The sequence below is a fragment of the Panthera uncia genome, chromosome A2 (assembly GCF_023721935.1).
Source record: "Panthera uncia isolate 11264 chromosome A2, Puncia_PCG_1.0, whole genome shotgun sequence".
Lineage (NCBI taxonomy): Eukaryota > Metazoa > Chordata > Mammalia > Carnivora > Felidae > Panthera > Panthera uncia.
Window position 1 is genome coordinate 17,673,430 of NC_064816.1, and position 17,049 is coordinate 17,690,478.

A 17,049-nucleotide genomic window follows, 5' to 3' on the forward strand; every position below is an offset into this window, starting at 1 on the left:
AAGCATGAGCCGGGGAGGGGCAGAGAGAGAGGGAGACACAGAATCCGAAGTAGGTTCCAGGCTCTGAGCTGTCAGTGCAGAGCCTGACGTGGGGCTCAAACTCATGAGCTATGAGATCATGGCCTGAGCTGAAGTTGGACATTTAACCGACTGAGCCACCCAGGTGCCCTGGTTTCTTTTCTTTTCTATGCCTCCCTCTCCCTCCTGTTACTTTTCACTTATTTATTCATTCTACAAGTTTTTAATTGAATATCTATTGCATACCAGGCACTGTACTAAGGCCATCCTTTTCTTCCTGGTTTGAAAGATCACTCTGGCTGCTGTGTGGAAATGGCCCAAAACAGGCAGCAGGGGAAAGAGAGTGACCAATTGGAGGCTTTTGGGGTCATCGGTGAGGCAGGGCATGGAGATGGAATAATGTACACAGATCAGAGGTACAGCCAGTGGGTGGTGGGGAAGACTCTTGAGCAGGAGGGTCTGGCAGGCAACAGATTGGTGGTTTGGGGGTGGGGAGTGTGTGTGACTCCCCCTGTTCTGCTCCAGGCAGCTGGCAGCTCCTAGAGGTCAGGGCAGGTGCCATCAGCCCCTTCGGCTTTGCCTCCTGGCAGCCCAGAAACACCTGAGTGGTGCTTGCTGCTCCTGCCTATGCTTGGAGCTGGCCCTGGCTACTGGGGGGCCTGCAGCGACCTGAGCTATGGGCACTGTCAGTCCCGACCACCCCGATGACCATGATACTTCCTCCTCAGGTGAAGGAGTGGCTCTGTCTGAACTGCCAGATGCAGAGGGCTCTGGGGATGGACATGACCACTGCGCCTCGCTCCAAGAGCCAGCAGCAACTGCACTCCCCGGCCCTGTCTCCTGCCCAGTCCCCAGCCAAACAGCCCCTGGGGAAGCCGGAGCAAGAGAGATCGCAGGGCCCAGGGGCACCACAGCCAGGCCTCCGCCAGGCTGAGACAGCCAGGGCCACCTCAGTGCCGGGGTCTGCCCAAGCAGCTGCCCCTCCAGAGGTGGGGAGGGCGTCTCCTCAGCCTCCTCTCCCCATCAAGCCTTCCACAGCGGATCCCAGGCCACCTGCAGGAGAGGCCCTGGCCAAAAGTGCCACCACAGTGCCCTCTGGGCCTGGTGCTGCTGAGCAGACCCAGGAGGGCCTCACTGGGAAGCTCTTTGGCCTTGGAGCATCACTGCTGACCCAGGCGAGTACCCTCATGTCTGTGCAGCCCGAGGCTGAGCCCCAGGGCCAAGTGGTTCCCAGCAAAGGGCCACCTAAGATTGTCTTCAGTGATGCCAGCAAGGAGGCTGGCCCAAGACCCCCAGGCTCAGGACCTGGGCCTGGGCCAGCACCTGGAGCCAAAACTGAGCCTGGAGCCAGACCAGGTCCTGGATCGGGGCCTGGAGCCCTGGCAAGAACTGGGGGAACAACCAGTCCAAAACATGGCAGAGTGGAACACCAGGCAGCGACCAAGGCTACTGCCAAGCCAAAGACCGCGCCGAAGGAAAGGGCCACTTGCCCACTGTGCCAAGCTGAGCTCAACGTGGGCAGCAAGGGCCCAGCCAACTATAACACCTGCACCACCTGCAAGCTCCAGGTGTGCAACCTGTGTGGCTTCAACCCAACGCCCCACCTGGTAGAGGTAAGAGAGCTGGACCAAGACCTGGAGTAATGGGGGGCCTGGGAGGCATGGGAGCCAGAAAGGGCTACAGAGAGCCAGGTCTTCAGCACTTGTGGGGCCCCTACACAGGTACAGAGGGGCTGTACTCCCTTTTCTATCCCTGCCCCAGGCTTGTTGTTCTCCTCAGAAAACTAACTGGCACAGCGGATGGGGTAATGGTGCCCGCTGCCTCTGACTGGCTAACCGGTGCCCTGAGGCCAGTCCTAGAGGTAGCTAGGCTCAGAGCACCCTGAACTGGCCTTCTCATTCCCAGCTATCCTGGGCATGGCCTCGATGGAAGATGCCAACCTCCCCTGCTCAGGTGGGAGGAACCTGAGGTCCCACCCTGCCCTCCGTCTATGACCCACACAGGGGGTTGAAGGGCTGTTAGGCACAGGGCTGTGCCCCATTGCCCCAGGCTCCAGCCAGGTGGTATCCTCCCTCCATCCCCTCTTCTGAGGTCATGGGTATTGACATCTACTTGTCAGAGCTAGTCTTTGGGCCACATATTTTCCTTTGGCTGGGCCTGGTTCTTCCTGGGGCTGCATGTGGGGATGCTCAGGGATGTTCTTTTTACCCCTAGGGAAGTTTGAGAGAGTTCTGGGGTTAGGGCCTATCTCTCTGCATCCTTGCTCCAGGGAAGGGTTCTGGGCGCTGTGCAGAGCTGGATAGAAAAGAATAGGAGGCCCAGTGTTCTCTCAAAGCTTGGAGCCCACCTGGCAGGCTCAGAAGATACAGAGGTACCTGGGCAGAGTTGGATGAGCCTGGGCCTGGAAGCTGCTTCTGCTCCTCCCCTTACTCACTCTGCCCTGCCCACAGGGCCATCCATGTGAACCCTACCTTGGCTGCCTTGGGCATAGCTGGTGTGTCCTATTCCCTCAAATGCCCTTAGGGTCAAGATGAATGATTGGCTCATCTTGACAGACAGATACACCCCCAGCTATGTCACATCAGGAGATGATCAAGCCAAAGCCCTTCCTCCTGGACACAGGCAGCCACCTGAGTCCTTGGGGATTCTAGGCAGAGCCATGCACGGTCAGTGGTGGGGCAGGGAGTCTCTGGCACCTTGTTCTGATTTGCTTTGAGTCAGGCCTCCACTGGAGCAGCCCACTGTGGTAAAGAAGACTGCTTTGGCTGTCACAGGCCATATTTTCCAACATGCAGAAAGAGGCAGCTCTAAGCAAGAAAAGTGACCTCCTCACATGATGCCCATGTGGCCCTCGAGGCCCCATACTGCCACCTATCTCCTTAGATCCAAGGGCTCACTGGAGGACAGTTGGCCTGGCTGACTAAGGTGGGGAGGGGACACCAAGGGGCCACCAGAGAGCCAGAGGAGCTCTAGTCCAGAGACTACCAGGCACACACTGGCTGTCAGTTGAGTGGGGCACCCTGATCCTGAGGGACTGTGAGCCCTGTTGGACTACTGAGCTGGTGCAGCCTGGGGGACCCTTGTCCCTGAGAGACCTCCTGGCCCACATTTCCTCACTCAGCAAGACATGCACAGAGAGAAGGGGAAAACTGTCTCAGTTCAAGAGTGTAAATGTTCCTGACAACTCCTTCCAGCAGCCCCTGGGCCAGGCCAGAGGAAGTGCTGATTCTGCCCTAACATGTGTCAGTCACATGCTGACTCTTGGATGAGCATCTGGATTCTGATCCAAGCCTCTCCTTAGCCATTTGGTTGTCACCTTCCTGGGTTCCAGAGCTTCTGCTTCTTGATAGCCAACATTGCCCCCTGCCCTACCCCCTCCATGTCCTGCTGTCTCCATGTCCTGCCCCACTGCCACTTCCTTGGCCAACTTCTTGATAGCCAACATTGCCCCCATGCCCTACCTCCTCCATGTCCTGCTGTCTCCATGTCCTGCCCCACTGCCACTTCCTTGGCCAGAACCACCCTTGTCACCACAGGATCTGATGGGTTCCAATGGGCCTGACAGCAAACTTCTGGGTGTTTAGCTCCTCCCCACCCCGGGGCCTCTTGCTCCTAATAGCAGTCAGAGGGTAGCCCAGCTTCTCCAACTCCTTTCTCCTTATGGCCCTACTTATTAATGCAGCTGTCCCCAGAGGGGTCCTGGGGAATGTGTGAGTAGACAGCCATGATGCCCCCCTCCTGTGGTTCCTGGTACCACCGTTGCTTTTCTTCACTGTAACCAGGCCATGGACCGTCTTTGATCTCACCTCAGCAAATGGCTACTTGACATTTGGAGCAATTGTGTGCTTCCCTATGACCTACTTTGTGTGAGAGACCTACTGTCTCTCCCACACCTTGCTAACTGAGGCCAGCCCGCCAGGCTCAGGATGACTGTGTGTCTCTGTGTACAATGTGAGCCAGAGGGACCCTGTCTGCATGTAGGCCAGGGGCTTGAGGGAGGGATGGACCAGGGCAGTCCCACTGCCACCTCCCCACAGGCCTATTAGACCTGCTGTGACTCCACCTAAGATGAGAGTCAACTGTCTGGGCTGTTAGGTTGGGGATTTTCCTCAACATCTTGGAGCTATAAAACCTTTTACCTTCTTCCTAGACAGGGAGTCCAGAGCATACAATGAAGGAAGCAGTAAAACTAGATCCCTTTTTGCTTTGAAATTCCCTCTGAAAAAATAACCGTAGTGCTATTTAGTGAGTCATTTCATAATTAAGAGTTGTTGATTCCAAATTTTTTTACCTATTTATCTTTTGAAGGATAATAGTACCCTCTGGCTTCATTTTTAATTGGCTTTCAGTTCAAAATAGAGTTTGTGAAGAAATTAGTGGAATTGGAAATGTTACAGTAACACCACCAGTTTCTGATCTTATTAGAATTGCCAAAATACCAGCCATATCCTTGAGAAGTTGGGCCTCCCTGGGGAAAGGGCCCGGCACCTGTGATATGCGGGGCTGGGCTGGGCTTATTTGGGGAAGGGGTTGCATCGGGGGCACCAAGTGAGAGGCCAGCAGCTGCCTCTGGCAATAGTGGTCTCAGGAAGCCCTGTCTCCTCCGTGTGGAATGGGGGTGATAGCACTCCCTCTTAGGTTTCTGGGAGAACTAGTTGAGATGCCATACTTCAGATACTTATGCAAGGTCCAACACACAGCCAGATTGGAACTAGCATGTCCTAACAGGGAGTCTCTATGCAGGGAAGAAAGAGTCTCCTCTGGCCCCCAACTATCTGAGTATGAATCAATCCTGTGGCCAGTGTTAAGACCCTGGTCTCATGAAGGATGCCCCATGGGGAATGGACACATTTGGTACTGGAGTGTGAGGAGAGCACAGCCCAGCCAGAAAGAAATATGTTGGGGATATCAGAGAGGATTCCTCTTATTGGAGGCAGAGGCCCAAAAAGGAGAAGCTTAAGGATGTCCAGAGACAGGATGGGGCAGGGTCATAGCATCAGGAGAACGGCAGCACCAGTGACAGCCATGCCTATAGTCCAGGGTCTGGCCATGCCCATTGGGCCCTTTATGTCCAGGCATCCTTTCTCTGAATTTCTCATCTACTGCCCCTGGTCTTGCAGTGAGGCTGGGGGTATGTTGGGCCCAGCAGCTGGCCATGGGCTGTTGGTCAGGCTGGTGTCACGTGATCAGACTGACACAGGCCAGCTCCACATACACAGAGATTGTGTTCTGCAGGGTCATTCAGACAATGGCAGGCAGTGCAAGAAGGATGCCCAACATGCATTGCAGCCTCACTGGGCAACCTTGGCCCTTGAGGCACAGTAGCCAGTGATCCTGGAAGGCAGCAGGGCTCATCCACCCGTGGAGTACTCCACCAACTCACTTCCCCTTCTTCACCTTGACCCCATCTCCCACCATTAGGTGGTGCTTACCCTGGGGCATTCCTAGCTGCCCCCAGAAAGGAACTGGACAGAGGGAGGCAAGGCAGAAGTGGTCATCAAGTGTCCCACTGTCCATTCCTAAGTCCCAGACCATCCCCTGCCCACTTGCCAAGGGGTCAGGCAAAGGGGAAGAGAAAGTAGCAGCTCCCTGGGGCTGGCTGGGGGCGGGGTTGGGAGAGTACAAGAAAGGGTGTACAGGTAAATGAATGAATGAGGGAATAAACATGAATGAGTGAATGAAAGAACAAGGGGAAAAATGGAATGAATGAGCAGGGGGCGGGGTGAGGGAGGGCATGCTGTCAGGGGGCAGAGATGAGAACTGAGTGAATAAAAGGGCGCCTGGGTGGCTCAGTCAGTTAAGCCAGCTTAGATCATGATCTCATGGTTGGTGGGTTTGAACCCTGCATCAGACTCTGTGCTGACAGCTCAGAGCCTGGAGATTGCTTCAGATTCTGTGACTCCCTCTCTTTCTCTGCCCCTCTCCTGCTCGTGCTCTGTCTCCCTCTCTTAAGAAGAAATTTTTTAAAAAATAAAAAAAAAAAAAGAACTGAGTGAATAAAGAAATCAGGACCTGTGCTCCAGCCCTCAGGCATAGAACCTCCTCATGGCCAGCCTCCTACCCCATCCCCATTCTCCAGAAACTTAGGTCTGTGCCAAGTCTCCTCAGACTCCACCCGAACAGGCCCCAGTGCCCCGCACCCTTCTCCCCGCTCCCAGAGAGCTGGCAAAGGGCCTCCAGCAGCCAGGTCCAGTGTTTATTTTTAGCCCTTACCTCACATGCCTCCCCCTGCCTGCCTTCCCTCCCTCCCTGGCCGCCTGTTATAGCAGAGCCAGGAGCAAGAGGCCCAACTGGGCAGCCCGTTCTGCAGCCTGGCTGTCTCTATGAATAAGCGTGGGAAGGAACAAAACCCTGTGGAGCATGTGACCACAGGTGACATGCTCTGCTGAGGGCTGGGCCTCTGGGCTCAGGTAAGCAGGCTGCCACACAGGCTGGCTTTGAACACTTGGCATTAGGTCTGCCTCCTCCATCCAGAGCATCTTTCCAAGGTGCCCTTGCTTCACTGGGACTGTTGCTTCTGGGGTGGGGTCTGCAGGCCAGAGGCAGGGGTCAGAGGTTTGCCAAGCCCCTAAGGTGAGCCAGGACAGGTGATCTGACCTCGAGAGGCCTAAGCTGGAATGGCTGTGTGCAGGGCCCCAAAGTGGAGCCAGAACAGTGTTGCCATAGGCCAGCCCCCGGTCTGGGCCCAGATCCTAACCCTATCATGCTGATCCTGGAGGGCTTTTCTCATTTCCAGAACTCTCTTGGCCTCTGCCTACACCCCTCTTATGTCTCCAGGGTCTTTTTGTCATGTCATAGTCCTCTTTGAGGTGGGGGGTTTTCCACTGTGTCTCTAGGTGATGTTAGAGGCATTGTAGGCTCTGGGCTCAGGCTGAGCATCTGTGCTCTTCCGTGCCCCATCTCAGGGCTTGAGCTCAGCCTGCCTAGCATTCTCCCCAGGCACCTCTAGGAGTGACTAAGCCAAGTGAGCCCAAGACCCAACAAGTAGCCAGCACCCATTGCTTCATAGGGGTTTGTGTCAGGAATGCATAGAGGACCAGATAAGGTCAAAGGGAGTTAGTCGTGGTGCTAGGGCCAGGGAACAGGGTGAGTAGATGTAGGACCTCTGAAGGGTCACCCTCCATAGCTGGGCCCCTCTGCTTAGGGGCTGTGTGTAGGATTGGGCCTCAGGGCAGAGTCAGAGCTCCAGTCTCAGCAATCTCAAGGCTCTGAGTAACAAGCCTGTGGATCGGGCCTATCCTTAACACACACCAAGGGCCTGCCACCTGCCTGGTCTGGCCTCTGCTGGCGCCCAGGGCAGAGATGTGGTATGTAGCCCTGCGGGCAGGAAACCAGGGCAGAATCATTGATATGGCATCTGCCATGGTGGCCTGAGGATACCAGGCTGAGGGCAGGCACTCTGGGGGTACAGTATCCAAGGATCCAAGGAGTACAGATCCAAGGATCTGCCACATGTGCTAGGGTCTGACATGGACACAGGGCAGTGTGTGAAGTAAGGGCGCTGAGGCTGCCAGCCCACTTTAGGCTGGCGAGGGCCACAGGCTACCTCCTTGCCCTGTCTTCTGGCTCTGTGATCCTGTGCTTCTGGGTTTTGTGGTTCTCCTAATGGCCCATCCTAGTGGCCAAGCTGCTAGTGGGAGTCTGAGTGTCTGGGCACCTGAGAGGACTAGCAGCAGGAAGGTCAGAGTACCAAGGCTCTTCCCCCTCCTCCAGGGTGAGAGCAGACATAAGTGTGTGGTTATCCTCTTTTCCGCCTCACTCTGTAGGCCAGGGTGGGGCTTCCAGTCTTGCCAAGGAAGAGCCCTGACTCTGGAGGAAGTTCCTGGGAGACACGCCCCTGTCAGCCTCTGACCTGCTGCAGGAATCACCCATGCAGGGCCTGGGATGTTCAGACCTCACTCCTGTGCAGACAGCTGGAGCTGGGGAAGTAGACTTGGTTTCTGGTGTTCTAGGAACTTTGCCACTGATATCCACATCATACTTGGATGACCAGTTTGGGGCTGTGGTCTCCAGGAAGGCTACATGCCAGCCCCTGTGTCTGTCTTAATCATGGCTGTGTCTCCAGTCCCCAGCACTGAACCTGACAGAGGGGATTACCCTGAGAGTAGTGGACTGACGGTTGAGTGTTTGTTCCCCACCCAGATCTGGAGGAAGCAGGACCCTTGGTCTAAGTGCCGGCACACACAGTCCCCATCGGAACAGTCCAGAGCCCTGGGGGCAGGAGGAGGCTTCCACCTGAGGGTCTTTGCTGGCCTTGGACAAGGTGACTTGGGCTGGGGGGTATAAGCAGAGGGGACTGCTTGGCCCCATCCTCCCAGCAGGGCTTCTTTCAGATGCCTCCCCTGGCCCCAGGAGCCTGTGGCCTCCCAGCGCAGCCCTTACTTGGGAAGAGTGTGGGGAGGATGGTGTCTGAGGCCTGAGGGCTAGGAGGCCAGGGAGGAGCTGGGCACCTAGGAGGCGCTCCCTGTCTGAGGCTACTCCTGGTTTGCATGGGCTCTGGACTGATGGACTCCACACCAATTCCCCCTCTTCTCCAGACTCATGTGCTACCTGTAGCCTCCCCTCCCCTGCAGGTCTCCTCCTTTTCTTGCCAGGTGAAAAAGCTCTCTACAGGGTAAAGAAGAGATCCTTCTTTTTGGTTTATCATTTGAACTCTGAAGGATGGGGAAGTCTGTCATTTGAGGGCAACAAATCTATTAGTCATTTTCTCCTTGTGCCTTTGGGGTCATGCTTTAGAAAACTTTGTCCTGCTTACAGTTACAGAAATAGTCATAGAAATACTCTTTGAGTACTTCAGTGTCTTTGTGATTTTCATCAACCCCCTCCCCTCCCATTTCCTTACAGAAAACCGAGTGGCTCTGTCTGAACTGCCAAACTAAGCGGCTACTAGAGGGCAGCCTGGGAGAGCCGACGCCCCTGCCGCTGCCCACCTCACAGCAGCCCCCCTCGGGGGCCCCTCTCCGTGCAGCTGGAGCAGCCCCTCTGAAGCAGAAAGGGCCACAGGGGCTGGGCCAGCCATCGGGCCCCCTGCCTGCCAAGGCCAGTCCCCTGCCCACCAAGGCCAGCCCCCAGGCCAAGCCCCTCAAGGCTTCTGAACCTAGCAGGACCCTGAGCAGTGCCCAGGAAAAGAAGACAGGAATCCCAGCTAAAGCCGAGCCTGGGCCGAAACCACCTCCAGAGACTACCCTGCCCCCTGGGACTCCTAAAGCAAAGACGGGGACCCGGAGGACTGAACCTGCCACGCCTGTCGTCAAGGCTGTTCCAGAAGCCCCCAAGGGTGGGGAGGCAGAGGTCAGTCCCATTCGCTTCCCAGGGACCTTAGCTCTCAGGTGGGATGGTCTAGAGAAGGGCTTGGTTCCTGGAGCAGGTCCCTTGGGGCCACAGAGGTGGTAAGGGATGCCTGGATGAGACCCTAGTGGGCCTGGAGCCTATGAGTTATAGGCTGGTCCTATGTCTGGCACTTGGTTGAATGCTTGGGTGGATTTTGCTACCATTAGATGTAATAAAGCTTCTCTTTGAGAATCTAGGGCTGCTTGGGGTTTTTAAGGCCAGAGAAATGGAAGGTGGTGGGCCCTCCCCTGGGAGGTGGAGGACCCCTTCCTCAGGGCCCTGGGATTGACAGAGAGGGATGGGCTTCTCCAGTGAGCTGTCTGCCATGGGGAGTCAGTGTCTGCTTCTCACCCTGCTGCAGGAGCTGGCAGGCAAGCCTTATTCTCAGGACCTGTCTCGGAGCCCACAGAGCCTCAGTGACACAGGCTATTCGTCCGACGGCATCTCCAGCTCCCAGAGCGAGATCACAGGCGTTGTACAGCAGGAGGTAGAGCAGCTGGACAGCGCAGGGGTGACAGGGCCTCGCCCGCCCAGCCCCTCCGAGCTCCACAAGGTGGGGAGCAGCCTGCGGCCTTCGCTGGAGGCCCAGGGCCCAGCCCCCAGGGGCGAGCAGAGCAAGCCACCCAGGAGCAGTGGTGAGGAGCAGAAACGGAGGCCCCACTCCTTGTCCATCATGCCTGAGGCCTATGACTCCGATGAGGAACTGGAGGATATCTTGGAGGAGGAGGAAGACTCTCTGGAGTGGGGGCGCCAGAGGGAGCAGCAGGACACAGCCGAGTCATCAGATGACTTTGGCAGCCAGTTGAGGCACGACTACGTGGAGGACAGCAGTGAGGGTGGCCTGTCCCCTCTCCCACCCCAGCCCCCAGCCCGGGCAGCAGAACTGACCGACGAGGAGTTCATGCGACGACAGATACTGGAGATGAGCGCCGAAGAAGACAACCTGGAAGAGGATGACGTTGCCTCCTCTGGGCATGGCCTGGCCAAACATGGCACCCAGAAGGGTGGCCCCAGGCCCCGGCCTGAGCCCAGCCAAGACCCAGCGGTGCTGCCCAAGAGACGTCTGCCGCATAACGCCACCACAGGCTACGAGGAGCTGCTCTCTGAGGGAGGCCCAGCCGAGGCCAGCGATGGCACTGGGGCCCTACAGGGGGGGCTCCGCCGCTTCAAGACCATTGAGCTTAATAGCACGGGCAGCTATGGCCATGAGCTGGACCTGGGCCAAGGTCCCGACCCCAGCCTGGAGCGGGAGCCGGAGCTGGAAATGGAGAGCCTGACAGGCTCGCCAGAGGACCGCTCCCGTGGGGAGCACTCCTCCACACTGCCTGCCTCCACACCCAGCTACACTTCGGGCACCTCTCCCACCTCCCTGTCCTCCCTGGAGGAGGACAGCGATAGCAGCCCCAGCCGCCGGCAGCGACTAGAAGAAGCAAAGCAGCAGCGCAAGGCTCGGCACCGCTCACATGGGCCCCTGCTGCCCACCATCGAGGACTCCTCGGAGGAGGAGGAGCTGCGGGAGGAGGAGGAGCTGCTACGGGAGCAGGAGAAGATGCGGGAGGTGGAACAGCAGCGTATCCGCAGCACGGCCCGCAAGACACGGCGAGACAAGGAAGAACTGCGGGCCCAGCGGCGGCGCGAACGCTCCAAGACCCCCCCGAGCAACCTGTCCCCCATCGAGGATGCCTCCCCGACTGAGGAGCTGAGGCAGGCAGCTGAGATGGAGGAGCTCCATCGCTCCTCCTGCTCCGAGTACTCTCCCTCCCCTTCCCTTGACTCAGAGGCTGAAGCCCTGGATGGCGGCCCCACCCGGCTCTACAAGTCAGGCAGTGAGTACAACCTGCCCACCTTCATGTCCCTCTACTCGCCAACTGAGACGCCCTCAGGCAGCTCCACCACTCCCAGCTCCAGCCGGCCGCTCAAGAGCGCAGAGGAGGCCTATGAGGAGATGATGCGCAAGGCCGAGCTGCTCCAGCGGCAACAGGGCCAGGTGGCAGGTGGCCCCTCTCAGCCCACTGGTACCCGGAGCCAGGGTGCCTTTGAGTACCAGGACACCCCCGACCAGGACTATGGCAGGGCTGCACAGCCTGCCCCTGAGGGCACACCGGCCAGCCTGGGGACAGCCGTGTATGAGGAGATCCTTCAGACATCACAGAGCATTACCCGCATGCGGCAGGCCTCCTCCCAGGACTTGGCCTTTGCGGAGGACAAGAAAAAGGAGAAGCAGTTTCTGAATGCCGACAGTGCGTACATGGACCCAATGAAGCAAAATGGCGGCCCACTCACCCCTGGTACCAGTCCCACCCAGCTGGCTGCCCCTGTGTCCTTCTCCACCTCCACCTCCTCAGATAGCAGTGGTGGCCGAGTCATTCCTGATGTCCGTGTTACTCAGCATTTTGCAAAGGAGCCTCAGGACCCCCTCAAGCTTCACAGCTCTCCTGCCTCCCCCAGCTCTGCCTCCAAGGAGGTAGGCATATCCTTTTCCCAGGGCCCTGGCACCCCAGCCACCACAGCCGTGGCTCCTTGTCCAGCCAGCCTGTCACGAGGTTATATGACTCCAACCTCCCCAGCAGGCTCTGAGCGCAGCCCTTCACCGTCTACTGTAGGCCACAGCTATGGACAGACCCCAGCCACTGCGAACTACGGGTCCCAAACTGAGGAGATACCCCAGGCCCTCAGTGGCGCTACTGCCAGTGGACGGGCTGCCAGAGACAAGCCCCTGAGTGTGAGTGATGGCGAGAGCGGCCCCCACAAGGCCTCCCGGGGGTATTCCTACTTCGCAGGCTCCAGCCCACCTCTCTCTCCATCTTCTCCTTCAGAGAGTCCCACATTCTCCCCTGGCAAGCTGGGCCCAAGGGCCACAGCCGAGTTCTCTACACAGACGCCAAGCCCGACCCCTGCCTCGGACATGCCTCGGAGCCCTGGTGCCCTGACCCCAACACCCATGGTGGCTCAGGGCACACAAACGCCACACCGGCCCAGCACACCTCGCCTGGTGTGGCAGCAGCCCTCTCAGGAGGCCCCTTTCATGGTCATCACTCTGGCATCAGATGCCTCCAGCCAGACCAGGATGGTACATGCCAGTGCCTCCACCTCCCCAGTGTGTTCGCCCACTGACACCCAGCCCACCACCCACAGCTATAGCCAGACAACACCTCCGAGTATGTCCCAGCTGCCCCCAGAGCCACCTGGGCCACCTGGCTTCCCGCGGGCACCCAGTGCTGGCGCGGATGGGCCCTTGGCAGTCTATGGCTGGGGCGCCCTCCCTGCTGAGAACATCTCCCTGTGCCGGATCTCCTCTGTCCCTGGAACGTCTAGGGTGGAGCCAGGCCCTAGGCCTCCAGGCAGTGCCGTGGTAGACCTTCGCACAGCTGTCAAGCCTACTCCTATCATCCTTACTGACCAGGGCATGGACCTGACCTCTCTTGCCGTGGAAGCGAGGAAGTACGGCCTTGCCCTGGATCCAATCCCAGGACGGCAGTCGACTGCTGTGCAGCCTTTGGTCATCAACCTCAATGCCCAGGAGCAGACCCATGCCTTCCTCAGCACCGCCACCACCGTGAGCATCACCATGGCCTCATCTGTGCTCATGGCTCAGCAAAAGCAGCCTGTGGTCTATGGAGACCCCTTCCAGAGCCGGCTTGACTTTGGCCAGGGTGCGGGTAGCCCTGTGTGCCTGGCCCAGGTCAAGCAGGTAGAGCAGGCCGTCCAGACAGCCCCATACCGAGGCGGGCCCCGTGGAAGACCTAGGGAGGCCAAGTTTGCCAGGTATAACCTGCCCAACCAGGTAGCACCTCTGGCCAGAAGGGACGTTTTAATCACTCAGATGGGCAGTGCCCAGAGTGTTGGCCTCAAATCGGGCCCAGTGGCAGAGCCTGGTGCCGAACCCCACCGGGCTGCCCCTGCAGAGCTGCGGTCACATGCTGCTCCAGGTGCCAGGAAGCCACACACAGTGGTGGTGCAGATGGGAGAGGGCACAGCAGGCACTGTGACCACACTGCTCCCAGAGGAACCTGCAGGTGCCCTGGACCTCACTGGGATGAGGCCTGAGAGCCAGATGGCATGCTGTGACATGGTCTACAAGTTCCCCTTTGGCAGTAGCTGCACAGGCACCTTCCACCCCACCCCCAGCGCTCCTGAGAAGAGTGTGTCAGACGTTGCCCTACCTGGCCAGAGCAGCGGCCCCTTCTACAGTCCCCGGGACCCTGAGCCTCCTGAACCCCCCACCTACCGGGCACAGGGGGTAGTGGGGCCTGGGCCCCACGAGGAGCAGAGGCCCTACCCACAGGGCCTCCATGGCAGGCTATACTCCTCCATGTCTGACACCAATTTGGCAGAGGCTAGCCTCAACTACCATGCCCACAGGATTGGGCAGCTCTTCCAGGGCCCTGGACGAGACTCAGCTGTGGATCTCAGCTCGCTGAAGCATTCCTACAGCCTGGGCTTTGTGGATGGACGCTACCTTGGGCAGGGCTTGCAGTATGGCTCGTACACAGACCTGCGTCATCCCACAGACGTTTTGACTCACCCACTTCCCATGAGGCGCTACAGTTCAGTGTCAAACATCTACTCAGACCACAGGTATGGCCCACGGGGAGATGCAGCTGGCTTCCAGGAGGCCAGTCTGGCCCAGTACAGTGCCACCACTGCCCGTGAGATCAGCCGCATGTGTGCTGCCCTCAACTCCATGGACCAGTATGGAGGGCGGCATGGCAGTGGTGGTGGTGGCCCTGACCTCATGCAGTATCAGCCCCAACCCGGGCCTGGGCTCAGCGCTCCCCAGGGTCTGGCTCCCCTCAGACCTGGCCTCCTTGGGAACCCCACCTTCCCAGAGGGCCACCCAAGTCCTGGGAACCTGGCCCAGTACAGGCCTACGGTAGGCCAGGGAACAGCAGTCAGACAGCTGCTGCCATCCACAGCCACTGTGCGTGCAGCTGACGGCATGATCTACTCGACTATCAACACTCCAATTGCTGCAACACTGCCCATAACCACCCAGCCCGCCTCAGTACTGCGGCCCATGGTGCGCCGTGGCATGTACAGGCCTTACGTGTCGGGTGGGGTCACAGCTGTGCCGCTCACCAGCCTGACACGCATGCCCGTGATTGCCCCCCGGATACCTCTTGGGCCCACAGGGCTGTACCGATATCCTGCACCAAGTAGATTCCCCGCTGCTTCCAGCATTCCACCTGCTGAGGGTCCTGTGTACCTGGGGAAACCTGCTGCTGCTAAGGCCCCAGGGGCTGGGGGCCCACCAAGGCCAGAGCTGCCAACAGGGGCAGTTCGGGAAGAGCCTCTTTCCACAGCCACCCCTGCTGCCGCCAAAGAGGCTGTAGCAGCCCCACCCCCAGCCCCAGCCCCTCTGGCCAGCCAGAAGCCGCAGGTAGATGCTGCTCCCGGGGGCGGCAGCGGGGCCCTCAGCCGGCCAGGGCTGGAGAAGGAGGAAGCTGCGCAGGAGGAGCGACAGCGGAAACAGCAGGAGCAGCTGCTGCAGCTGGAGAGGGAGCGGGTGGAGTTGGAGAAGCTGCGGCAACTGCGGCTGCAGGAGGAGCTGGAGCGGGAGCGGGTGGAGCTGCAGCGGCACCGTGAGGAAGAGCAGCTCCTGGTGCAGCGGGAGCTGCAGGAGCTGCAGACCATTAAGCACCATGTGCTGCAGCAGCAACAGGAGGAACGGCAGGCCCAGTTCGCCCTGCAGAGGGAGCAGCTGGCACAGCAGCGTCTGCAGCTGGAGCAGATCCAGCAGCTGCAGCAGCAGCTGCAGCAGCAGCTAGAGGAACAGAAGCAGCGGCAGAAGACCCCCTTCCCCGTGGCCTGCGAGGCACCTGGCCGAGGGCCTCCCCCAGCTGCCACGGAGCTGGCTCAGAATGGCCAGTACTGGCCACCCCTGACCCACACAGCCTTCATCGCCGTGGCAGGGCCGGAGGGGCCTGGGCAGCCTCGGGAGCCCGGGCTGCATCGGGGCCTCCCCAGCTCTGCCTCGGACATGTCACTGCAGACAGAGGAGCCGTGGGAGGCAGGCCGCAGCGGCCTCAAGAAGCGGCACTCTATGCCTCGCCTGCGGGACGCCTGCGAGCCAGAGTCGGGGCCCGAGCCCTGCGCGGTCAGGAGGATTGCAGACAGCAGCGTGCAGACAGACGAGGAGGATGGGGAGGGCCGCTACCTCCTGAGCCGGCGGCGCCGGGTGCGGCGGAGTGCGGACTGCAGCGTGCAGACTGATGACGAGGACAGTGCCGAGTGGGAGCAGCCGGTGCGCCGCCGCCGGTCCCGGCTTTCCCGCCACTCGGATTCCGGCTCCGACAGCAAGCATGATGCTGCCGCCTCATCGTCCCCTGCAACCGCTGCTGCGAGGGCCACGAGCAACGTGGGCATCCAGACCATCAGTGACTGCTCTGTGCAGACGGAGCCTGACCAGCTGCCCAGAGTCTCTCCAGCCATCCACATCACAGCCGCTACCGACCCCAAGGTGGAGATCGTCAGGTACATCTCGGCGCCAGAGAAGACTGGACGCGGGGAGAGCCTGGCCTGCCAGACGGAGCCCGAGGGGCAGGCCCAGGGTGTGGTTGGGCCGCAGCTTGTAGGGCCAACTGCCATCAGCCCCTACCTGCCTGGCATCCAGATCGTCACCCCAGGGCCCCTCGGCAGATTCGAAAAAAAGAAGCCAGATCCCCTGGAGATTGGATACCAGGCCCAGCTGCCCCCGGAGTCCCTGTCACAGCTCGTGAGCCGCCAGCCTCCCAAGTCCCCCCAGGTCCTCTACTCACCGGTCTCACCCCTGTCCCCACACCGGCTCCTGGACACCTCCTTTGCTTCCAGTGAGAGGCTGAACAAGGCTCACGTGAGTCCCCAGAAGCACTTCACGGCTGACAGCGCTCTCCGCCAGCAGACGCTGCCTCGCCCCATGAAGACCCTGCAGCGGTCCTTGTCTGACCCTAAGCCCCTCAGCCCCACCGCCGAGGAGTCTACCAAAGAGAGGTTCTCCCTCTACCAGCACCAGGGGGGACTGGGTAGCCAGGTATGGGCACAGGGGCTGGTCCAGGGTGGGACAGGGGTCTCTGTCTAGCCTAGGGGCCCCACAGGGAGGGGTTTCTCCTGGGGTGGGGGTGGAGTCACCTCCAGCTCCAGAGGCCCAGAGGAAGGAGTTGAGGATGAGGACTGGATCTTCCTTGATGCACACCTGGTGAAGCCAGCAGCCTGGCAAGGACATCTGGGCAAATACAGACTCACACACTGGCCCCCACAGCCACCCATCCAGACACTGCTAGAAACTTCAGCCTCTCCTCAGCACTGCCTCTTCACAGCCCATATCTGGTCCAGTCCCTACCGTGTCCCCCCCCAGTCTGGGCCTCTCCCATTCCAAACCTCTACTGTGGATGTGTCCTTAGAAAATCAGTAACATAGACCTGGCTGGGCTGCTCCCTACTCCCCATCCCTGGCCTGGCTTCCATGGCCCCACAGGAAGTCCAAGCCCCTTGGCCTAGCATTCAAGGTCCATCCCAATGGGCTGCAGCATCTCTCGGTCTCATCTTGTCCCCTGTCACTATCTGGCCCTCAGTAAATCTGCTCCCTGTCTGCTCCCCTAGGCAGGGAACCCTGGAACATCAATGTGCCCTTGCCTGTGGCTTTAGTTGCCAATGATATCCTGGGACTGGGTGAGGTAGCCTGCTGTGGGCTGCCATGCAGGGGAAGATAGGAGTTGCAGGGGCC

At 59.3% G+C, this 17,049-nt stretch overlaps 1 protein-coding gene across 1 annotated transcript in view; it reads left to right on the forward strand.

The window, feature by feature from the left end:
* The window catches only part of BSN (bassoon presynaptic cytomatrix protein), a 95,218-nt gene that overhangs the window by 65,689 nt on the left and 12,480 nt on the right, over positions 1–17,049 (forward strand). Inside the window, exons 3-5 of the mRNA XM_049642224.1 lie at positions 747–1,631; positions 8,863–9,309; positions 9,710–16,357. Of these exons, the coding sequence (XP_049498181.1) occupies positions 747–1,631; positions 8,863–9,309; positions 9,710–16,357 (7,980 nt within the window). The remainder of the gene's footprint in view (positions 1–746; positions 1,632–8,862; positions 9,310–9,709; positions 16,358–17,049) is intronic.